Source organism: Erinaceus europaeus, chromosome 8 (genome assembly GCF_950295315.1).
Source record: "Erinaceus europaeus chromosome 8, mEriEur2.1, whole genome shotgun sequence".
NCBI lineage: Eukaryota > Metazoa > Chordata > Mammalia > Eulipotyphla > Erinaceidae > Erinaceus > Erinaceus europaeus.
Window position 1 is genome coordinate 58,260,889 of NC_080169.1, and position 25,130 is coordinate 58,286,018.

The 25,130-nt window shown below is 37.9% G+C and overlaps 2 protein-coding genes across 2 annotated transcripts in view; one reads left to right on the top strand and one right to left on the bottom strand.

The window, feature by feature from the left end:
* Positions 1-25,130, bottom strand: part of ZNF804B (zinc finger protein 804B) — a 606,727-nt gene that overhangs the window by 163,036 nt on the left and 418,561 nt on the right. The window lies entirely within an intron of this gene.
* LOC103121538 (S-methyl-5'-thioadenosine phosphorylase-like) lies at positions 3,125-5,518 on the top strand. Its single transcript, XM_060196269.1, is given in 2 exon segments — positions 3,125-3,662; positions 3,664-5,518. Coding segments are annotated over 2 exon segments (852 nt in total). The 5' UTR covers positions 3,125-3,191; the 3' UTR covers positions 4,045-5,518.

The following is a 25,130-nucleotide window of genomic DNA, read 5'->3' on the forward strand; positions in this document are numbered from 1 at the left end:
AAAAACAAGAAATCAATATTTATAAAAGAATAATAGACTCATATTTCTCCATTATGTAATAATAATAATATTATTATTAATTATTATTATTATTTACCTCCAGGGTTATCGTTCAGTGCCTGCAGTATGAATCCACTGCTCCTGGAGGCCATTTTTCCCATTTTATTGCTCTTGTTGTTGGCCTTGTTGTTGTTAGTATTGTTATTGTCATTATAGCTGTTGTTGTTAGATAGGACAGAGAGAAATCAAGAGAGAAGGGGAAGACAAAGAAGGGAAGAGAAAGATTGATCGACTTCACTGCAGATCCGCTTCACTGTGTGTGAAGCAACCCCTCTGCATTTGGGGAGCTGGGGCCTCTAACCAAGATAATTATGCAGGTCCTTGTCCTTTGTGCCATGTATGCTTAACCCTGTGCACTAGCTACCCGGCCCCCTTCTGCATTATTTTTAAAGAGGTCTTAATTTTATTAAGTCTAACTAAAGAGAGAAAAATACATGGAAGCTGTGGAAATTGATGACTCCAGATAAACATCTTCTTAATGTCTTGAAATATCTCACTATCATAATGACACTTAAAAATTTTTTTTATGTATAAAATAGAGCACTGACAAAAACATAGGATAAGAGGGGTACAACTCCACACGATTCCCACAACCAGGACTCCGTATTCCATCAATTCCCCTGATAGCTTTCCTATTCTTTATACTTTTGGGAGTATGGACCCAGGGTCATTGTGGGATGCAGAAGGTGGAAGGTCTGGCTTCTGTAATTGCTTCCCTGCTGAACATGGGCGTTGACAGGTCGATCCATACTCTTAGCCTGTCTCTCTCTTTTCCTAGAGAAACTATATGGGAGGGTTAGCTGGTAGCACAGCTGGTAGAGAACACATTACCAAATGCAAGACCTGAATTCAAGCCCCGGTCCAGGAGGACAGCTTCACAAGTGGTAAAGCTGTACTACAGTTATGTTTCTTCCTGTCCACCTACCTCATCCTTACCTCTCAATCTCTCTCTGTCTCTATCGAAAAGATACATATCTAAATAAAATAAAATAGTTTATAAACATGAGAAAACTGTAATAAATATATATCAAGCTAAACTCATGGAAATAAATATAAATAATAGTATAGTTTGTCCAAGTTCGGTTCATACCCAGAATAACAATTATTTAAACTGACACAGCTAACATTATAATTAATAATAGTTAAAAAAAAAAGCAAATAATTATCCAAAATATCCCTAATGTTACATAATATGCCACAGTCACCAAGAACTAAAGCAATGAGCAAACAAAACCATAAAGAATTTCTGTGTCATGATACTTAAATAGGCTATGTAGAGGAGGGATATTTGGGGTTTTTTTTTGGCCCCCCCTTGCCTTGACCCTGCTTTCTGAATTTACTGGTGTACTGGTGGTGGGGGCAGGCCTATCCGTTTCTTTTTTTTTTTTTCCTCCAGGGTTATTGCTGGGCTCGGTGCCTGCACCATGAATCCACCGCTCCTGGAGGCCATTTTTTCCCCCTTTTGTTGCCCTTGTTGTTGTAGCCTCGTTGTGGTTATTATTATTGCCATCGTTGTTGGATAGGACAGAGAAATGGAGAGAGGAGGGGAAGACAGAGAGGGGGAGAGAAAGACAGACACCTGCAGACCTGCTTCACCACCTGTGAAGCGACTCCCCTGCAGGTGGGGACCCTGGGGCTCGAACCAGGATCCTTACGCAGGTCCCTGCGCTTTGCGCCACATGCGCTTAACCCACTGCGCCACCGCCCAACCCTCTAGCCTATCCATTTCTATGTCTAGACTACCTGGCTGGGGAACACAGGCAGAGCTTTCTTCTCTGGAGCTGCTCTTTCCTGCCACACTACCGAAGCCAGAGAAGAGTGTTCTGGGTTTTTAGAGAATCAAATCATGCAAGCCCTGTGCCCACTCGGGACCCTGCAGACAGGAATCAGATAGCAGCTGACTCTGTTAGCAGGATCCCAGGTAAGAAGGAGCCTGAGAGTTGCATATAGAGCTTCCAGAAAGAGCTAGTCTGGAGATTCCAGAGTGCCAGAGCTGGATCCTAAGCTGATTCTAAGAAAACCTTTTCAACCTTGATGCTGACTCTAGTTGGCATAAGTAAAATGACAATTACAAAAATTTGTGTTCACTGGAAAACCATCTCCATTTAATGCTATTTGTGTATCATCCTAGTTACACCAAAATGTCCATCCAATTTTAGATACTGGCTGTACTGACAGTAAGACTATAAAGCTCTTATACGTAGTTTTGCAAAGAAAAAAAATCCTGAAGCCTATAAAAACTATTTGTAGGGGGGGCAGGTGGTGGCGCACCTGGTTGAGCACACGTATTACAATGCACAAGGACTGGATTCAAACCCCAAGTCCCCACCTGCAAGCAGAAAGCTTTGTGAGTAGTGAAGCAGTGCTGCAGGTGTCTCACTGTCTCTCTCCCTCTTCCCTCTTGATTTCTGGCTGTCTCTATCCAATCAATAAAAGATTTAGAAAAAACCTCTTTGTATAGATTAAATATCAGTATTTGTATAAAGAGTAAAAAGAACACATTTGTTCTCAATATCTATAACCAAATGAATAGCTAACATAATGTAAATATAATTACTTTTAACAGAATGACAAAACAATAACTTCTGGGAGTCGGGCTGTAGCACAGCGGGTTAAGCACAGGTGGCGCAAAGCACAAGGACCGGCATAAGGATCCCGGTTCGAACCCCGGCTCCCCACCTGCAGGGGAGTCGCTTCACAAGCGGTGAAGCAGGTCTGCAGGTGTCTAGCTTTCTCTCCTCCTCTCTGTCTTCCCCTCCTCTCTCCATTTCTCTCTGTCCTACCCAACAACGACAACAACAATAATAACTACAACAATAAAAAACAACAAGGGCAACAAAAGGGAATAAATAAATAAAATAAATATGTAAAAAAAAATAACTTCTTTTGTAATTTTAAAAGTTGAAGCTTTGATCAAGATTTTGTTATTTTACTTAAAGTGGATTTAACTTGTAAAGATAAGACAAACAAGCTCATAACTTGGAAATCAAATTCATTTTTTTTTAAATTAATTTTCCCAGGAAGCCCTTGGGAGGTTGATTTAAAATATTCAGTGAAGGGAATGCGTTCCCGCTTCTGGACTGTGAGCACCTCCTCTCCACACTGGGTGAGGACCCCTGGCTCACGCAGACATGGCTTCAGGTGCCACCACCACCCCTGTGAAGATTGGAATAATTGGTGGAACAGATCTGGATGATCCAGAAATCTTAGAAGGAAGAACTGAAAAATATGTGGATACTCCTTTTGGAAAGCCTTCTGATGCCTTAATTTTGGGGAAGATCAAGAATGTTGATTGTGTCCTCCTTGCAAGGCATGGCTGGCAGCATACCATCATGCCCTCCAGAGTCAACTACCAGGTGAACATCTGGGCCCTGAAGGAGGAGGGCTGTACACATATCATAGTGACCACAGCCTGTGGCTCCCTGAGGGAAGAGATACAACCTGGCAACATTGTTGTCATTGACCAGTTCATTGACAGGACCACCAAAAGAGCTCAGACCTTCTATGATGGAAGTCATTCCTGTGCCAGAGGAGTTTGCCATATTCCAGTGGCTGAACCATTCTGTCCCCAAACAAGAGAGGTCCTTATAGAGACAGCTAAGAAGGAAGCTAGGACTCCGGTGCCACTCAAAAGGGACAATGGTCACAATTGAGGGACCTCAATTTAGCTCCCAGGCAGAAAGCTTCATGTTTCACACCTGGGGAGCAGATGTCATCATGACCACCGTGCCAGAGGTGGTTCTTGCTAAGGAGGCTGGAATTTGCTATGAAAGTATTGCCATGGCAACTGATTATGATTGCTGGAAAGAGCATGAAGAAGCTGTGTCAGTGGACCGGGTCTTAAAGACCCTGAAAGAAAATGCAAATAAAGCCAAAAGTTTACTCCTTACTACCATACCTCAGATAGGATCCATGGAATGGTCAGAAACTCTCCACAACCTGAAGAATATGGCCCACTTTTCTGTTTTATTACCAAGACATTAAAATAGCGTGTTTGCTAAGAAGACAAGATGACTTTCTAATCCCAATCATGTTGGGAACTTCTGTTTCACTTCAAAAACCATGGAGAAGACAGGCAGTTTTCATGCCCTTGTCCACAAAGGAAGACCATTCATTCGACAAAACAGTGCATGTATCAGGGATGCCTTTCAAAGGACTCAGGTTGCTTCAAGAAACAGAAGAAAAGCTGTGGCCAACAAACAAATGAGAAGAGTCTCACACTTTGGGGTCATGGGGGAGAAATCTCACCGTTTTACATTTACTCCATTAAATTTGTTTTAAAAAATAATAAATGGAACGCTTAGGGTTTTTTATTGATGTAAATTGGTATAGTCTTTCTGGCGGACAGTTTGGTAAAATAAGTCAAAAGGCTTAAAAATACTGCTGATTATCAATAAAACATATCAAGTATGTATAAAGAGAGATGTTTAGTAGAGTGTTCATTGTAGTAGCAAATATTTACAGCAATGTAAACATTAAATCATAAGTAAATGATGATTTAACTCTTAATTGGACTGCAAGACAACCTACTGAATCACGTTTAAACTGTATTGATGTCTTAAAGAATTGGTGACACTGCTTCCATCAGGAACATCATCATAAGCTCTCTTGTCGGCCACTCCAGGAATTTGTCCTCCCTATAAAGTAGCAGTGGTACCAAAGAGAGGCTGGATCATCCTACCCTGCCACTCCAAGAAAACTGGTCCTGAAATGAGTGCCACCTAGAATGTTCCCAGCTTTGACCATGAACTGTGAGCTCAGACCAACAGGGATTCAGCGGTTACACATGCTCCTGTGCTAAATATGAATATATATGGGCCCTGGGTTAGGTTGATGGGGTAAACAGTTAATTTTATTCATAGGCTTGTTTCATGTTTGAAAGCTACTCTATACCCTAATCCAGCTTTCTAGCCCTATTCTTAATTCTCACACCATCTTCCCAAACAATATTTTTGTCCACTTCCATGTTAGCTATCAAACTCAAGAAAACCTACAAAAGTCATGGGCCTCAAGGAACATACCTAAAATAGACTTCTAGCTTCTTTCTACCCTGAGATCCCTATTTTCATGTACTCTATCCCTAATTTTTGGTTCTGTCTTACTGCCTTTCAGCCACCAAGTTGCAGATGATATCATGACTCCATCCTGACTTCCCTGGCCTAATGACCTCACCAATGTGTCACCTCTCCAGAGCCCTGTCCCACTAAGGAAAGACAGAAATAGGCTAGGGGTATAAATTGTCCTGTTGACACCCATGTCCAGCAGAGAAGCTATTACAGAAGTCAGAACTTTCACCTTCTGTACCCCAAAAAGAATTTTGTTCCATACTTCCAGAAGAGGAGAAATAGTAGGGGAAGATGACCAGAGAAGAGGAAAAAAGGAAGGACATTTGGAAATAGTAATTGATGTGGGTGTGACTTGGATGGGAAAAGAGGGCAGGACCAGAGGAGGAAAAGAATGAACAAATATGGACAGATAGTTATAAAAATAATAATCAATCCATGTCTGCAATCTTGGGAAAACTACTGTGGCTTCCAATGGAGGGAATGGGGATACAGAATGCTGGTGGTAGGACTGGTGAAGATTTATACCCCTGTTAATATTCTGTAAGTCAATGTTAAGTCACTAATAAAAAAAAGAATTGTTGACTCTAAAATGGATGTATAAGTGCTCATTTTGATTTCAGATTATACATGTATACATATAGAAAGACCAGGAAAAGTGAATATAGTCTTTTATTATACTGTATTTGGTCAAATAGTAAAGTTTTTTTTAAGAATAAAAGTGGATTAGGAACAATCTAGTTATTTAATGCACTGTTTCTGATAATGAAGCAAACTGCAAAATGTTAATAATAACCAAAGCTTTGTTTGATATCCATCATTTTGAAAGACTGTCATAGTATAATCAATACTTGAGTTTCACAACAACTAAAGAAATGCTGGATGTTTAAAATAGGTCATCTTAGACGTTAGACAAAATTTAAAAGACTTAACACACATTATCTGTGTCGTGCATTTTTAAAATTAGTATAAGAATGTACATTGTCTTTTATTATTAGGAAATCTTTTTTTATCCTGAGTTGTTTTGGTTTTCACCTTGGCCTGTAACATGGTCTTGTCTTTTAGTGGCATATTTTTGTATTTATAGAGTCCCTGTATTTCTGTTTCTGACACTGCCTTCAACATAGTAAGCTGTTAATTGTAAACAACAAAATAAATCAGTTACCCACCAAAAAAAAATATTCAGTGAAAATTCAATGAATATATATAAACAACGTACAATTGACAAAATATAAATGATTCAGAAAACAAAATGTGTCTTACAGTAGAGTCAATGACTCCAACTTTAATTTCAACTTCAATAGTAACCTTCTGACTTTTTTACTCATTTAGTGTCATATTAAGAAGGCGGTGGCATAGTGGGTTAAGCCCATGTGGCACAAAGCACAAGGACCTGAGTAAGGATTCTGGTTTGAGCCCCTGGCTCCCCACATGCAGGGGAGTCGCTTCACAGGCGGTGAAGCAGGTCTGCAAGTGTCTAACTTTCTCTCCCCCTCTCTGTCTTCCCCTTCTCTCTCCATTTCTCTCTGTCCTATCCAACAATGATGACATCAACAACAACAACAACAATAATAAAAAAACAAGGACAAAACAAGGGAAAATGAATAAATAAATATTTTGAAAAAAAGAAGGCAGAAACAAAATAAGTTTATGTCTCAGGGGCATAGATAGGGTTAGGGATTTTTCAAAAAAGTCATGGAAGAAAGAGAACTTCAGTTAATCATGTTAAGTGAGATAAGTCAAAAGGAGGACAAATACCATATGATCTCACTTATGGGTAGAATTTAAGAAATACAGACAGAGAGGGACAGCACAAAATCAAACTTAGACTGGGTATGATATATTGGACCAAAATTAAGGCTGCTGGGGAAGGAGAGGAAGGGTGGGGTTTAGAAAGGGGACTGAGGTTATGGAGCATGATGGTGGATTATGACCTAAATTGTGGGTGAGAGTGTTATCTAGATACTTATCATGGAGCAATGAACAATTGTACACGTGTCAGCAATTGTACTTTAATCCATTTAACATTTTAATAAAGTGATAAATAAACATAATTCTCATAGGCTTTGACAACTTGATTATGTTTATTTTGTTTCTTTGAGACAGTAACAGAAAGGGAGTAAAAATAGATCATTAAGAGAGTCGGGCTGTAGCAACTGGTTAAGCGCACACAAGTGACTCAAAGCACAAGGCAGGCATAAGAATCCCAGTTCGAGCCCCCGGCTTCCCACCTGCAGGGGCGTCGCTTCACAGGCGGTGAAGCAGGTCTGCAGGTGTCTATCTTTCTAGCCTCCTCTCTGTCTCTCCTCTTCTCTCCATTTCTCTCTGTCCTATCCAATAACACAATAAAACAACAAGAGCAACAAAAGGGAATAAATAAATAAATACTTAAAAAAAAAAGAAAATATTTTGCATAGTCATGCTCTCTACCTATCCCTGAGGTATTTTGTTGTTGTTGTTTAAATAAAGATATTCATCAAAGAATAGAAAAGCCTTAAGTGAATTCACTTAATGGACTATTCAACAAATGTAGTCAATGAAATATAATTTATTATATTCTTCGAGGTATTGTCTGTCTGACATAGGCCTATTATACTGGATTATTAAAAATTCTATTCACCAATACTGTATATGCCTTTATTTCAATAGAAGAAGCTTGATTGGTTATATTAGATTATTTTTACTTCTTTAGAGAAAATCGATTTAATTTTCAAACTAGTTTTTATTCTATTTAGCAGCATATTGATAGAAATATTGTAAAATAGATAACATAATTTTGCAATTGTCTTTGTAACATAATCCACACTCTTTTATATTTATAGCAAGAAATAATTAAAAGTAAAATGCAAGTAAAATAACATATTGGATTTTCAGGAGAATGAACACCTTGCATATTTCTCTTCCCTTTCGTATCTGCTGTGTGCTAGAATAATCCGGAAGCTACATTGTTGAATAATATTCAATAAAAATACCTAATATTTGTTGCAAAAATACTATGTGGTGTTCTTATCATTTTGTCAATATAAAACACAGTCCAATTATGTATGTAGCAATGCCTAAATATAGATCTTATATTTCAGTACTTCAGGTGGAAACATGAAGATTTTGGCAAAGCAAAAGTAAAGTATAACAATGATTTCAGTATGACATATTAGATAAGTTTTTACATAATCTTTGGTAGGAAAACGAGTACAGGCGCATAATGCAGGATCCTTACCTTCCTTCCAGTGACCACAAAACCAACAGACACCTGTTCTTTGATCTCTAAAATGTGAATTAAAGATTCTGGTGATGAATAATTAGTGGTTGAAAACATATCCTCAGTATATCTATGATATAAAAGCTTTTTTTTTTCAGCACCTCTTCTATAAACTCTTTGTGGTCATGTATTGCTTTATACTTTATGTGCTTATTTACAGAAAATTTAATTATACTGTTTATCTCCTACATGTTTAATTAAATTTACATAGTTCATCTTAATCTGTTTCAATTAAACCACAGAATATATTTCTATTCCAACTACAATTATCTTGACATATTTTACAATCTTGGTTTCAGAATTATCTCTGAAATATTTCAAGTTGTAACATTTTGGTGATGATGACCTATTTACGTGGATGGCTTTTGAAAAAATTTGATTAATATTTGAATAGCTTTATTTCCAACAGACCACAAAATGTCTATGGAGAGACTACCTCTTACTTGTCACTTACATCCATTGTTGGATTTTAAATTTAAATGGCTAACAATTTCAATAGGTTCTCTCAGAAATTTCTGATTGGCAATTTCTATTGTCATGTTTATTATTCCCATATTTAGATCAATTCACTTCCAATTACATTTCCAAGTAATTCTGAAGTTTCTTGAGTACACTTTTGCATCTCATAGTGGGATAAAGCTATGATTTTTTTCCTTCCTTATAACTGATAAATGCTCATTGATTTATTTCATCATATTTCGAGTATATTTAAACATACAAAGGAATAGTATCCCCTAAAATAGACCGACTAGCTTTTTTTTTTAAATAGAGATCCCAAATCTCATTTTCTATATTCTTGCCTTTAGGTTCCTGATTATTAAACATTTTTTTTTTTGCTTTATATCTTAATGCTTTTTCAGCCACCAAGTTGCAGATGCTACCATGATGCCAACCTGACTCCCCTGGGCAGAAAATCTCACCAAAATATATCCTGGAGCCCTACCTCTCTGGAGTCCTGCTCACTAGGGAAAGATAGGGACAGGCTGAGAGTATGGATCGACTTGCCAATGCCCATGTGCAATAGAGAAGCAATTACAGTAGCCAGACCTTCCACCAGCACCTCATAATGATCCCTGGTCCATACTCCCAGAGGCATAAAAAATAGGAAAAATGGGAGTCGGGCTGTAGCGCAGCGGGTTAAGCGCAGGTGGAGCAAAGCACAAGGAGCGGCATAAGGATCCCGGTTCGAACCCCGGCTCCCCACCTGCAGGGGAGTCGCTTCACAGGCGGTGAAGCAGGTCTGCAGGTGTCTATCTTTCTCTCCCCCTCTCTGTCTTCCCCTCCTCTCTCCGTTTCTCTCTGTCCTATCCAACAATGACGACAACAACAATAATAACTACAACAATAAAACAAGGGCAACAAAAGGGAATAAATAAATAAAATAAAATATTTTAAAAAATAGGAAAACTTTCAAGGGAAGAGAAGGGATAGGGAACTCTGGTGGTGGGAACTGTGTGAAATTGTATCCCTCTTATCCTATGGTCTTGTTGATATTTTTTATTTTATAAGTAATTTTTTTAAAAAAAGAAAGAAATAGTATCCATCAATATCTCTGACCATGTACTTGTGTTTACAGATATTTTGTGGTAATAATGTTCCTTGGGGATGATAGTTTAATGCTTCCCTGTTTGAGGATAGTAAGTTTAAATAGAATTTGGAAGCTAAGTGAGCTCTTTATTTGGTGAGTGATTAAAAGCATTATGAATATACTAGGTTATTTTGGTAGCATGCCCAAAACTTCTGAGGATAATGAGTGTTGCACAAAATTCAGGAAGTAAATGGAAAAAAAGTGTATAATTTTTGGACTTTGAATTTAAAAGTTAAGGTAAAGATCTGATTTTCTAAATTCCCCAAGTGAGTTTTACAGAACTAACTGAAAATGAAAGAGGATTTATCCTCAGGATTAGTGCACTGATCCAGAATCAATTATAATGAATGTCACTGAACAACTCAGAGAATGAAATATCTTGTATTCCTCAAACTTTTCACTAATATGAAATATAAGGTCTGACACACTATGGGGAATAAGTAAATGTGGAATTAATTAATTTATATGTTAAATGGATTATAAAGCATCGTTTTAAAGTTGAGTAAATTAGTAAAGTACAAACCAGACTTCAAATCAAAATCAGATGATGTTAAAGGCTGAATAGGAGTAAAGCTAAAAAAAGTAAATCAGTTGTGTCTGTTTTCACCTAACACAGTGCCAGAGATATGTAGGCAAAGCAAATATCAAATATATAATCACACGTAATTTTATTTCATTCTTTATAATTATAATATTTAAGGTTTCAGAGCCTACTAGCAGTGGGTGGTGGACTGACTAGTGCTGTATCTACCATGAGTTACCACTCTTCACAAATGTCTTAGTACCCTACCAAATCTACTGCTGAGAGTAGATGGACCTTTACTCTCAGAATCTTCCCCAGGGTCTATCACTATGGCGACTGAATTGCAGCATAGAATACATCAAAATTGCACTAGGTAAGTTGCAGAGGTTGTCAGGAAGTTTGTAAAGGTTGCCCCTCCTCCCACCTAGTTTGTGACATACTGTTTATTGCCTTCAGTTACAATACTATAATTATAAGATTTCAATACGTTTAGAATTCCAGAGATCTTATACAACTTTTGCTTTCATGCTCCCCAGATTTAAGTTTCACATCTTAGAAATCCATTCTGTATGGCAGCTTGCCTTATGAGGTAGATTTTCCCACTTCTTTTTTCATTGTATAGCAATGAGTACCACTTTGATCTGAATGAGACAATCTCCCAAAATTATTTGTAATTTATTAATTTATTTATTGATATATAATCTCATCACATCCTATTCTGAGGTTTTGGTTTTTTTTTTTCCTTCAAGTAGCAATTCACAAACATAAACACTAAGGGCAAAATGTACATTTTTCCCTTCTTTGGTAATGGTATCTCTCTGTATCCTCAACTCCTGAAAGCCAACTTTCACAAAGAATTGATGACAGGGAGAACACTCCCAAAATATTCTTGGGAAAGCAATATTACTCTGATCTCCAAAGCAGAAATGGGTAGAAAAAATTATTATTGATTGACATCCTTGAACACTAATGTAAAAATCCTCAAACAGAATCCTGTCAAATCAGATCCAATGATAATATTTCAACATAAGTGAAATAGTCAACGCAATAAATCAAATCAACAAAAACAAATATCAAATAAGATTACATCAAAATATGCAGACAAAGTATTAGACAAGATTCAACATCATTTTTAGAAAGATTATCAAATAACTGGGAATAAAATGAGCATTCATGAATATAAAATCCATGTAAGATAAACTCACGATTAATATCATTACTCAGTGGTGAATAATTGAAGTTTTTTTTCCTTAAACTGGAAAAAAACACAACTTTCACCACTGCTTTTCAACAATGTCCTAAATGTCCTTGCAAGAGCAATCAGGCAATAAAAAAAAAATATTAAAACAACCTGAATTGGAAAGGAATAAGTCAAACTACCACATTAGCATATGCCTTGATAATTTAAGAGAACCATAGGAGAGGGCCAGCAATATAGCCAACAATGATAGAACATGGCTTTATCATGGACATGAGCTACGTATGAGTGCAGGCTCCACATACTAGAAAAAGTGTTACTACTATGCTCTATCTACCCAACCCTCATTGCTCTGTCTATTTCTGTCTGAAAAAGTCATCCCAGAGCAGTGAAGATCTGGTGATGAACAGGAGAAAAAGAAAGAAAGAAAGAAAAAAATCCAGTGGCCTTACAAAAAGTTACCAGAAACTATGCTTTCAAAAATGTGGTGAGAAATATAATTATTGTTTTTTTAATTTTATTATTTTTATTTATTGGGCAGAGAAAGCCAGAAATTAAGAGGGAAGGGGACTATACAGAGGGAGAGAGACAGACACCTGCAGCCCTGCTTTACACCTTTCAAACCTTTCCCCCTGCAGGTGGGGCTGGTGGCTCGAACCCAGGCCCTTGCGTACTGTAATGTGTGTGCTTAACCAGGTGCACCACCACTCAGCCCCTATAATTATTAGGTAGATTACCATTCTACCTAAAACAATTTATAAAGTCAAAGCAATCCATATCAAAATCCTAATAACAGGGACTATGTGGTGGTGAGTCCAGTTGAGTGCATACATTTTGCAGGGGGAATATTGTACACCCAGTAAAGCAGATCTACAGATGTCTATTTTTATGTCTTTCTATCTCCCTCTCCACTCTCAATTTCTCTCTGTCCTCTCAAATAAAATAGCAAAAAGAAAAGAAAGCAAAAGAAAAAATGGGTGCTGAAAGCAGTGTCTTTATAGCGCTGGCACCAAGATCCAGGAGCCCCAGTGATAATCCTAATGACAATCAGGGAATCTTTGTATTCCCATATGTTGGGCTTAGATCTCTAGTAGATCCCTCCCTCTAATATCACCAGCCACTTCCATCAGGTACTTCAACAGAAGCCCTCTTGTGTACCTCTTCATAATCATGCCTTCACTATAAAGTAGCGTAGAGGATGCCCCACTCTCTGAAAAGAGGCTGGGTCATCCTGTTCTATCACTCAAGGAAGACAAGTCAAAAATGAATGTAGCCTAGAATGTTCCTAGCTCTGACCATGTACTGTGTGCTTAGACTAACAGTGACTCAGAGGTTAAACAGGTCCATGTGTTAAATGTGAATCTATACGGACCCTTAGTTAAATTGATGGGATAAACAGTTAATTGTATTTATATACTTTCTTCAAGTAAGTTTTGGAGTTACTATCTGCTCTAATTCAGCTTCTTAGCCCTATTCTCATCCCTGAAACCATCTCCCCAAATAATATTTTTAGTCCACAAACACATTAGCTATCAAGCTCAGGAAAAAAATTCTAAAGTTATAGATCCCATGGAACATACCTAAAATAAACTTCCTAGATTTTTCCCACAAGAAAACATCTAATTTCATGTGCTCTATTCCTATTTGCAGGTTCCTATGAACTAAACAATTTGTCCTGCTTTATAAAGATATGCCTTTCAGCCACCAAGATCAAAATGCTACTATTATTCCAATCTGACTTTCCTGGGCATACGACCTCACCAATGTATGCTGAAGTCTCTCCTCTCTCCAGAGCCCTACCATACTAGGGGAAGATAGAAACAGACTGAGGATATGGATTGACCTGCCAATCTTTATGTCCAGCAGAGAAGCAATTACATAAGCCAGAATTCCCACCTTCTGCACCCCCCAAAGAATTTGGTCCATATTCCTAGAGGGATAAAGAGTAGGGAAGTGTCCAATGAAGGGAATGGGGCACAAAACTCTGGTGGTGGGAACTGTATGGAGTTGTACCCCTATAATCTTATAATATTGTAAAGCATTACTAAGTAACTAATACATTTTTAAAAAATAAAGGAAAGCACAAGAACATTTTTTAAGAAAATTGAACAGCCAAGTCTAAATTTTATTTGGAAACAAAAGTATCAAAAACAACAAAGTCAATTCTGAGAGAAAATAAAATACAATGTGAGCATACTAAAGAACAATGGTATTTAAAACATGGTTTTTGAACCAAACCACAAATATATCCATGTGTACATGGAAATCTAATGCAGGACAAAAAAGGAGCCAAAATCATTCAATGAGGAAAGAAAGCCAAATAATGTTAGGAAAACAGATCATCCCCATGCAGACCTGAAACTACAAAATTCATGAAAGATAGAAACTCATCTCCATTGGCAAGAGAAACTAAATAAAGAATAAACAAATGGGAGTACATTGGATTGAAATGACTCTATATAATGGCCAGAAAGTGGAACTCCCAGTAGAACACACAAGTTAACATGCACAAAGGTTCAGTTTTGAACTTCAAATCATCACTGAGGAACACTTGCCAGGGTGAGAATTCTCAAAATGTGGAGCAGTGGTATAGCCTTTTTCTTTATCCTCCCTCCCTATCTCTCTCCATCTTTCCTCTCCCCCTCTTTAACTTTCTTTGCCTCTCACTACATAAAGGAAGGAAACAAATGACTGCTGGGAACATTAAAGCAGGCTACAAACTCCAGCAAAACAAAACAAAAACAAAAATAATTTTACAAAAGTTTATTTGGAACTGGAAAATACCTAGCATCACCAAAGCAATATTGGAACTTAATTGGAAGGATTACACTTCCTGACCTCAAAATATACTACAGAACAATTTTAATCAAAACTGCCTGATACTGGAATGAAAATAAACTCACAGACCAATGAAATGGAATTGAGCACACAAAATTCCCACCACCAGAGTTCCGTATCCCATCTCCTCCCTTGAAAAAATTTCCTATTCTAATATCTCACTGGGAGCATGGACCCAGGAGTATTATGGGGTGCGGAAAGTGGAAGGTCTGGCTTCTGTAATTGCTTCTTTGCTTAACATGGATGTTGGTAGTTCGATCCATACTCCCAGCCTGCTTCCACCTTTCCCTTACATAGATATAAGCCCCACAACTACAGGTAACTAATGTCCCTAAATATTATATAGAGAAAAGGAGACTCATCAACAAGTGGTATTGGGGAAATTGGGTAGAAACATACAGACAAATGAAACTGGACCACCATATATGACCTTGCACAAAAGTCAACTCCAAGTGAATCAAATATATGAACATTAGACCAGAAACTACCAAATACACAGAAAAATACTTCAAGATCTATATTTGGGAAATGTCTTTAAGAATTTAGTTCCAACAGCAGGGGAAATTTGGTTATATATATATCCTAGAGATACCAGGACTAGGAGAAATGCAGGTCTTAAAGAGGATGCAAGAGGTTTCTTATAGACTTAGAAAAAGTTAAAATATCAAAAATTAATTATTATAACCAGGTAAGTTGGGGGTTAAGTATCTGTGTTATTATACTTAACATCACTATGATCTGAAAGCTTCTATTGGTATCTGAACAAAAATGCTACAGGCCAGAAGAGAATAGCAATATATCAATTGAGTTCTCAATGAGAAAGGCTTTCAACCAAGACTACTGTATGCTGCTAGACTGTCATTCAGACTAGATGGAAGCAAAAAACTTTCTCAAACAAGCCATAGGTGAAAGAATCAACTATCAACAAACCTTCCCTGAAAGAAGTTCTGAAAGGTCTCCTATAAATAGTCAGACCACCATAAATATAACCTATATTAGAACACTCTAAAAATGTACAAGAATGAAGTTAAAGTATCTTCAATATTTGATATCAATAAATGTCAATGGACTGAATTCACCTCTTAAAAGGCACAGAGTAGGACGATGGATCAGAAACACAACCCAACAATATGCTATCTACAGGAAACCCACCTAACTCAACAAGATAAACACAGACACAAAGTGAAAGGATAAAAAACTATAGTACAAGCCAATGGCCCAGCAAAAAGAGTAGGAACAGCTATTCTCATATCCGACATTATAGACTTTAAAATAAATAAAATTTTAAAAGATAGGGATGGACACTACTTAAAGCTCAGAGGATCAGTCAATCAAGAGGACTTAACAATTATTAACATCTATGCACCCAATGAGAAGCCATCTAAATACATCAAACTTGGTCTCTCTGTATCTTTCCTGGCAGCTTCCCTCCCTAGTGTCTCTGTCTTTATCAGAAATAAATAAATGAAAGATCAAAGCAATTATAAATCAGGAAAATGTATGAAAAGGGGAAGCATGTTAGATCCATAAGTACAGTGAAAATCTTTACTCGGTGTTTACATCAAACTTTACTTTAAAAGACTTTACATTTTAAAAATTGACCTGGATGAGATGGCGGCCTGAGAAGTCACTGACAGCGAGTGCTCTGATCGCATCATCAGCAACGGTAGGATTTTCTGCCTTTAGCAGGTCAATCAATAAGGGGGGGCACCAAAGAAGTGATTACAGTTTAATTTGGGTTAAGAATTAGAGTAAAGGTGACACGGACTAGCGGGGCTCCAGAATTCCCCAGCGGAGCCGAGCAAGGTGAGTGCGCCGGGCATTGTCCTCCGCCCGCCCAAGAAGGTGGCTCCTCCACCGGTTGCAGAGCGCAGCAGGCAGAGGACCCGGAGAGAGCACTTTAGCTCGGGGTCTTCCTCTTGGGAGAATCCAGGGTCCACCGCGACCCTGTGGGTGGATCCAAAGACTTCTTGAGTATAGCTCTCATTGGATCAAAGGACTTGGAGCTAGTTTTCATTTTTGAGAAATCCTTTAAAAAAGTCTGGAGGGGGGGGGGGTCTCCCGGAAGATGGCGGACTGAGAAGCGGCTAGCCTTTGAGCTCAGGACACATCTCATGTAAACAATAGGATTTTCTGCCACTAGCAGGCCAGCCAATAAGGGGCCATAGCAGTCATACCAAGGAGGTGTCTATAACTGAATGTGGGTTAAGAATTAGAATAGGGGAAAAAATTCTTTTTTCTTCCTTTTAATTTTCAAGCATACATCCTTCCCGCCGCCCCCCAACCCCCATAAGCAGTGCCTGGGACCAGCTACTAGCAGGATACCCCATACCACCAAACAGGGTTTTTTGTTTTTTTTGTTTTTTTGTTTTTAATTCACTGATACACATTTGGGAAGTTCCTCGCACTGCTCTTTAATTACAACCCTTCTTCTTATCTTCTCCCTTTTCTCTCTCTTATCTCTCTCTCTATTTTTTTTTTATCTTGTCATACACTTCTTTCTTCTTTGCCTGTCTGAATTTGTGAATTACTTTGGGGAAGAAATCTGACCCAGAGTGGACTCTCTATGTGTGTATCTCTGCTCTAGTTCCCTTTACACTCTTGTTACCCCTAGAATATACACTGGATAGTAGATTTGCATAACTGTCTATTCTTGCTATCCTCTCTTTCTTTTCTCTTTCTTCACTGGGATTTGGTTACTATTTTTCACGGACTGGAGAAATTGTTTGGCTAACTGGTAACGATTAAACTCCTTCAATACTTACTTCAGTTGCTACTGTAATTCCGGAGGTTGGTGAGTGCAATTGTCATAAAGATATTTAGTACAGTGTTACTTGTGCTCAAAACACAACAACTGAGGAACAACAGAGCATAAAAAAAGAGAGAGAAACACATAAATAAAAAAAAATGGGTATATTAAAAACAAATAAAACTGCTACCCCAATGAATGAAGACAAGAGCCCAGAAGAAACCACAAATCAGTCAGAAGTAACCATAGATAAGAAAAGTATGCAAGCAATAATAAACTTATTAATCACAGAAATGAAAACAACATTGGAGGAAAGGAATGGCAGTATTAGGGAAACAACAGTTGAGACCCCCAAGGAAAATACTGATTATCTTGAGACAATTAGAGAACTGAAAGCTGAAATAGCTGTAATGAAGAAAGAAGCTGAGGCAAGGGAAAGCAGACTAACAGAAGCAGAAAACAGAATTAGTCAGACAGAGGATGAGTTAGAGAAAACTAAGAAAGAGGTGAAAGAGCTTAAAAAGAGATTGAGAGACACTGAAAACAACAACAGAGACATATGGGATGATCTCAAAAGAAGTAACATTCGTATAATTGGCCTACCAGAGGAAGAAAGAGAGGAAGGGGAAGCAAACATTCTAGAGGAAATAATACAAGAAAACTTCCCAGACCTGAATAACAGAAAGGATATCAAGGTGCAAGAGGCCCAGAGAGTACCAAACATAATCAACCCACACCTGAAAACACCAAGACACATCATAGTCACAATGAGAAGAAGTAAGGATAAAGAAAGGATCCTAAAGGCTGCAAGAGAGAAACAAAAAGTCACATACAGGGGAAAACCCATAAGACTTTCTGCAGATTTCTCAACTCAAACTCTAAAAGCCAGAAGGGAGTGGCAAGATATCTATCGAGCCCTGAATGAAAAAGGGTTTCAACCAAGGATAATATATCCTGCTAGACTTTCATTCAAGTTAGATGGAGGGATCAAAACCTTCTTAGACAAACAACAGTTAAAGGAGGCAACTATCACCAAGCCGGCCCTGAAAGAGGTACTAAAAGACCTCTTATAAACAAGAACATCACTATAATACTTGCAATATGTCAGAGTAAAAAAATTCTTTTTTAGAACAATGGCACTATAATACATTAAATCCATGATATCAATAAATGTCAATGGCTTAAACTCACCCATCAAAAGGCACAGGGTGGGGGATGGATCAGAAAACATAACCCAACCATTTGCTGCTTGCAAGAATCCCATCTGTCACAACAAGATAAACACAGACTTAAAGTGAAAGGATGGAAAACTATCATACAGGCTAATGGTCCACAAAAAAGGGCAGGAACAGCCATTCTCATCTCAGACACGATAGATTTTAAATTAAATAAAGTAATAAAAGATAGGCAGGACATTACATAATGATTAGAGGATCAATCAACCAAGAAGACTTAACAATTATTAACATCTATGCACCCAACGAGGGACCATCTAAATACATTAAGCATCTACTGAAAGAATTTCAAAAATACATCAATAGTAATACAATAATAGTGGGAGACTTCTATACCCCACTCTCACACTTAGACAGATCAACAAAGCAGAGAACCAATAAAGATACAAGAGAATTGAATGAAGAGATTGACAGACTAGACCTCTTGGACATTTTCAGACTCCTCCACCCCAAAAAACTGGAATACACCTTCTTTTCAAATCCACATAACACATACTCAAGGATAGACCACATGTTAGGCCACAAAGACAGCATCAATAAATTCAAGAGCATTGAAATCATCCCAAGTATCTTCTCAGACCACAGTGGAGTAAAACTAACTTTTAACAACAAACAGAAAATTATTAAAAGACATAGAATTTGGAAACTAAACAACATGCTCCTTAAGAACCACTGGGTCAGAGACTCACTCAAACAGGAAATTCAAATGTTCCTGGAAACTAATGAAAATGAAGACACAACCTATCAAAATATTTGGGACACAGCGAAAGCAGTACTGAGAGGGAAACTTATAGCCATACAATCACATATTAAACACCAAGAAGAAGCCCAAATGAACGACCTTACTACACACCTCAAGGACTTAAAGGAAGAGGAACAAAGGAACCCTAAAGCAACCAGAAGGACAGAAATCACTAAAGTTAGAGCAGAAATAAACAACATCAAAAATAAAAGAACCATACAAAAGATCAATGAAGCCAAATGTTGGTTCTTTGAAAGATTAAACAAAATTGACAAACCCCTAGCCAGACTCTCCAAACAAAAAAGAGAGAAGACTCAAATTAGTAGAATTGTAAACGATGCAGGAGATATCACAACTGACACCACAGAAATCCAGAGAATTCTGCGAAACTTCTATAAAGAACTATATGCCACCAAGCTAGAGAATCTGGAAGAAATGGAACAATTCCTAGAAATCTATGCACTTCCAAAACTGAACGAAGAAGAACTACAAAATCTAAATGCACCAATCACAGACAAAGAAATTGAAACCGTTATTAAAAATCTCCCCAACAACAAAAGTCCTGGACCAGATGGCTTCACAAACGAATTCTACAAAACTTTCAGGAAACAGTTAATACCCATACTTCTTAAGCTATTCCATAAGATTGAAGAAACAGGAATACTCCCTTCCACCTTTTATGAAGCCAACATCACCCTGATACCAAAAGCTGATAGGGTCAGAACAAAAAAGGAAAACTACAGACCAATATCTCTGATGAACATAGATGCCAAAATATTAAACAAGATCTTGGCCAACCGGATACAGCAACACATCAAAAAGATTGTTCATCATGACCAAGTGGGATTCATTCCAGGAATGCAAGGCTGGTTCAACATCCATAAATCAATCAATGTCATTCATCACATCAAAAAAAGCAAAGCCAAAAACCACATGATTATCTCAATAGATGCAGAGAAAGCCTTTGACAAAATCCAACACCCATTCATGCTCAAAACTCTACAAAAAATGGGAATAGATGGGAAATTCCTCAAGATAGTGGAGTCTATATATAGCAAACCTACAGCCAACATCATACTCAATGGACAGAAGCTGAAAGCATTCCCCCTCAGATCGGGGACTAGACAGGGCTGTCCACTGTCTCCGTTACTCTTCAACATAGTATTGGAAGTTCTTGCCATAGCAATCAGGCAAGAGAAAGAAATCAAAGGGATACAGATTGGAAGGGAAGAAGCCAAGCTCTCACTATTTGCAGATGATATGATAGTATACATAGAAAGACCTCAAGAATCCAGTAGAAAATTACTGGAAGTTGTTAGGCAATATAGCAAGGTATCAGGCTACAAAATCAATGTACAAAAATCAGTGGCATTTCTTTATGCAAACACTAAATCTGAAGAAGAAGACATCCAGAAATCACTCCCATTTACTGTTTCAGCAAAATCAATCAAATACCTAGGAATAAAGTTGACCAAAGAAGTGAAAGACTTGTATACTGAAAACTATGAGTCGCTACTCAAGGAAATAGAAACTGATACCAAGAAATGGAAAGATATCCCATGCTCATGGATTGGAAGAATAAATATCATCAAAATGAATATTCTCCCCAGAGCCATATACAAATTTAATGCAATACCCATCAAAGTTCCACCAGGCTACTTTAAGAGAATAGAACAAACACTACAATCATTTATCTGGAACCTGAAAACACCTAGAATTGCCAAAACCATCTTAAGGAAAAGAAACAGAAATGGAGGCATCACACTCCCAGACCTTAAACTATATTATGAAGCCATCATCATCAAAACAGCATGGTACTGGAACAAAAATAGGCACACAGACCAGTGGAACAGAATTGAAAGCCCAGAAGTAAATCCCAACACCTATGGGCATCTAATCTTTGATAAGGGGGCCCAAAGGATTAAATGGAAAAAGGAGGCTCTCTTCAATAAATGGTGCTGGGAAAACTGGGTTGAAACATGCAGAAGAATGAAATTGAACCACTTTATATCACCAGAAACAAAAATCAACTCCAAATGGATCAAAGACCTAGATGTCAGACCAGAAACAATCAAATACTTAGAGGAAAACATTGGTAAAACACTTTCCCACCTACACCTCAAGGACATCTTTGATTTATCAAACCCAATTGCAAGGAAGACCAAAGCAGAAACAAACCAATGGGACTACATCAAATTGAAAATCTTCTACACATCCAAAGAAACTATTAAACAAACAGAGAGACCCCTCACAGAATGGGAGAAGATCTTCACATGCCAGACATCAGACAAGAAACTAATCACCAAAATATATAAAGAGCTCAGCAAACTTAGCACCAAAAAAGCAAATGACCCCATCCAAAAATGGGCAGAGGAAATGAACAAAACATTCACCACAGAGGAGATCCAAAAGGCTAACAAACATATGAAAAACTGCTCTAGGTCACTGATTGTCAGAGAAATGCAAATTAATACAACACTAAGATACCACCTCACTCCTGTAAGAATGGCATACATCAAAAAGGACAGCAGCAACAAATGCTGGAGAGGATGTGGGGACAGAGGAACCCTTTTACATTGCTGGTGGGAATGTAAATTGGTACAGCCTCTGTGGAGAGCAGTCTGGAAAACTCTCAGAAGGCTAGACATGGACCTTCCATATGACCCAATAATTCCTCTCCTTGGGTTATACCCCAAGGACTCCATAACACCCAACCAAAAAGAGGTGTGTACTCCTATGTTCATAGCAGCACAATTCATAATAGCTAAAACCTGGAAGCAACCCAGGTGCCCAACATCAGATGAGTGGCTGAGAAAGCTGGGGTATATATACACAATGGAATACTATGCAGCTCTCAAAAACAATGAACCCACCTTCTCTGACCCATCTTGGACAGAGCTAGAAGGAATTATGTTAAGTGAACTAAGTCAGAAAGATAAAGATGAGTATGGGATGATCCCACTCATCAACAGAAGTTGACTAAGAAGATCTGAAAGGGAAACTAAAAGCAGGACCTGATCAAATTGTAAGTAGGGCACCAAAGTAAAAACCCAGTGGTGAGGGGTAGACATGTAGCTTCCTGGGCCTGTGGGGGGTGGGAGTGGGCGGGAGGGATGGGTCACAGTCCTTTGGTGGTGGGAATGGTGTTTATGTACACTCCTAACAAAATGTAGACATATAAATCAGTAGTTAATTAATATGAGAGGGGGAAATCAATTTTATGTATCAAAGTTTCTCAAAACACAAACTGAATCTTTTTAATATATAGGCTATGTATTTGATATACGGACTCTCTCAAAAGCCTAGACCAAGTAGATTAGAAGCTTCCAATAGCACAGCTATATACAAGATACTGGGTACTGTACAGCAAACCATAACAAAGGGACTTTTCAAAGTTAACCCAATTAACAAATAATGTGATGATAATATTAACTATTGATTGTCTTTTTGAACCCTAAGACAGCAGGAACCTCACATCTTCACTATAGAGCCCCTACTTCCCCCAGTCCTGGAACCCTTGGATAGGGCCCACTTTCCCGTATACATCTCCCAATCCAAACCAAATAATATTGCATCCGCCGATCACAACCTAACGAAAGCAACGATTGCCATCTCAACATGCTTCACCTCAGACTGTATCCAGAGACTTCACGTGTGGAATGACAACCCTTCAGCTTCATTACTCGGGTGAGACCTTTCCTTTAATAGTACACTCTAATTTCATCTCAGGTAGTTCACTTTCTAACAAAGTCCCATAACCTAGATATACACCAGTTTCTGTGAGAGAGAGCTTATGTGCACACGTATCCATAAACTACTGCAAAATATATACCTGAAAGCAGGATTACACTAGAGTTTGCAGTGAGTACCTCCCTAACACTTCCTCTCCACTATTCCAAGCTTGGGATCCATGATTGCTCAACAAATTGTTTGGCTTCATATGTTAACTCTCTTTTCAATCACCAGGTTCCAGATGCCACCAGGATGCTGGCTAGGCTTCCCTGCATTGAAGACCCCACCAATGTGTCCTGGAGCTCAGCTTCCCCAGAAACACACCCTACTAGGGAAAGAGAGAGGCAGACTGGGGGTATGGACCGACCAGTCAACGCCCATGTTCAGCGGGGAAGCAACTACAGAAGCCAGACCTTTTACCTTCAGCAACCCTCAACGACCCTGGGTCCATGCTCCCAGAGGGATAGAGAATGGGAAAGCTACCATGGGAGGGAGTGGGTTATGGGGATCGGGTGGTGGGAATTGTGTGGAGTTGTACCCCTCCTACCTTATGCTTCTGTTCACTAATCCTTTCTTAAATAAAAAATTAAAAAATAAATAAATAAATTCATCAAACTTCTACTGAAAGTACTACAGCAGTATAGTAACAGCAACACAGTCATAGTAGGGGACTTCAACACCCCACTCTCTCAACTTGACAGATTATTCAGGTAGAAAATCAATAAAGACATAAGGGAGCTAATGAGGAGACAGACAAATGAGAACTATTGGACACTTTCAGAGTCATTCATCCCAAGAAACTGGAATAAATATTTTACTCAAGTCCACATGGGTCACTTTCAATGATAGACCATATGTTAGGGCACAAAGACAGCATCAGCAAATTCAAGAGCATTGAAATCATCCCAACCATCTTCTCACACCACAGTGGAATTAAACTAACATTCAACAATCAACAAAAGATTAGTAATAGTCCCAAAATGTGGAAGTTCAACAGTACACTCCTTAACAACTACTGGGTCAAAGAGGAAATAAAGGAAGAAATCAAAATGTTTCGAGAGTTCATTGAAAATGAAGACACAAGCTATCAAAATATATGAAACACAGCTAAGGTACAGTACTGAGATGGAAGTTCATAGCCATACAAGCACACATTAGGAAACAAGAAAAAGAACAAATAAACAGCCTGATTGTACATCTTAAAGACCTAGAATAAGAACAAAGGAACCCTAAAGTAGCCAGAAGGACAGAAATCACTAAAGTTAGGGCAGAAATAAATTACAGTGAAAATAAGAAAACCATACAAAAGATCAACAAAAATAAATGTTGGTTCTTCAAAAGCATGAACAAAATTGACAAACCTTTAGCCAGACTCACAAAACAAAAAAAGGGAGAAAACCAAAATAAATTGGAACATATATGAAAGAACAGATATCACAGCAGACACTGCAGAAATTCAGCATATCATGTGAGACTTCCATGAACAACTATATGCCACCAAGCTAAAAACCTAGAAGAAATGGATGATTTTCTAGATGACTATGAACTTCCAAAATTAAGTAAAGAGAAACTAGATAACATGAACAGGCCTATCACAGCTAATGAAAATGAAACAGTTATCAAAAACCTGCTCAAGAATAAATGTCCTAGACCAGATGGTTTTAATAATGAATTCTACAAAACCTTCAAAGAATAACTAATACCTATACTTTTAAGTCTTCCAGAAGATTGAAGACCCTGGAATACTCACTTCTAGCTTCTATGAAGCCAACATGACTTTGATACCAAAAGCAGACAGGGACACAACCAAAAAAGAAAACTACAGAACAGTATCTCTGATGAACATACATGCTAAAATACTGAACAAAATTCTACCCAAACAGATACAGCAGGATATTAAAAATATTGTTCATCATGACCAAATAGGGTTTATCTCAGGGATAAAAGGTTTGTTTAATATACTTAAATCAATCAATGTGATCCACCACATCAATAAAAGCAATGCCAAAAAACATATGGTCATATCAATAGATGCAGATAAAGCATTTTACAAAATACAACATCCCTTTATGATTAAAATACTACAAAAATGGGAATAGATGGAAAATTTCTGAAGATAGTGGAGTCTATATATAGCAAATCT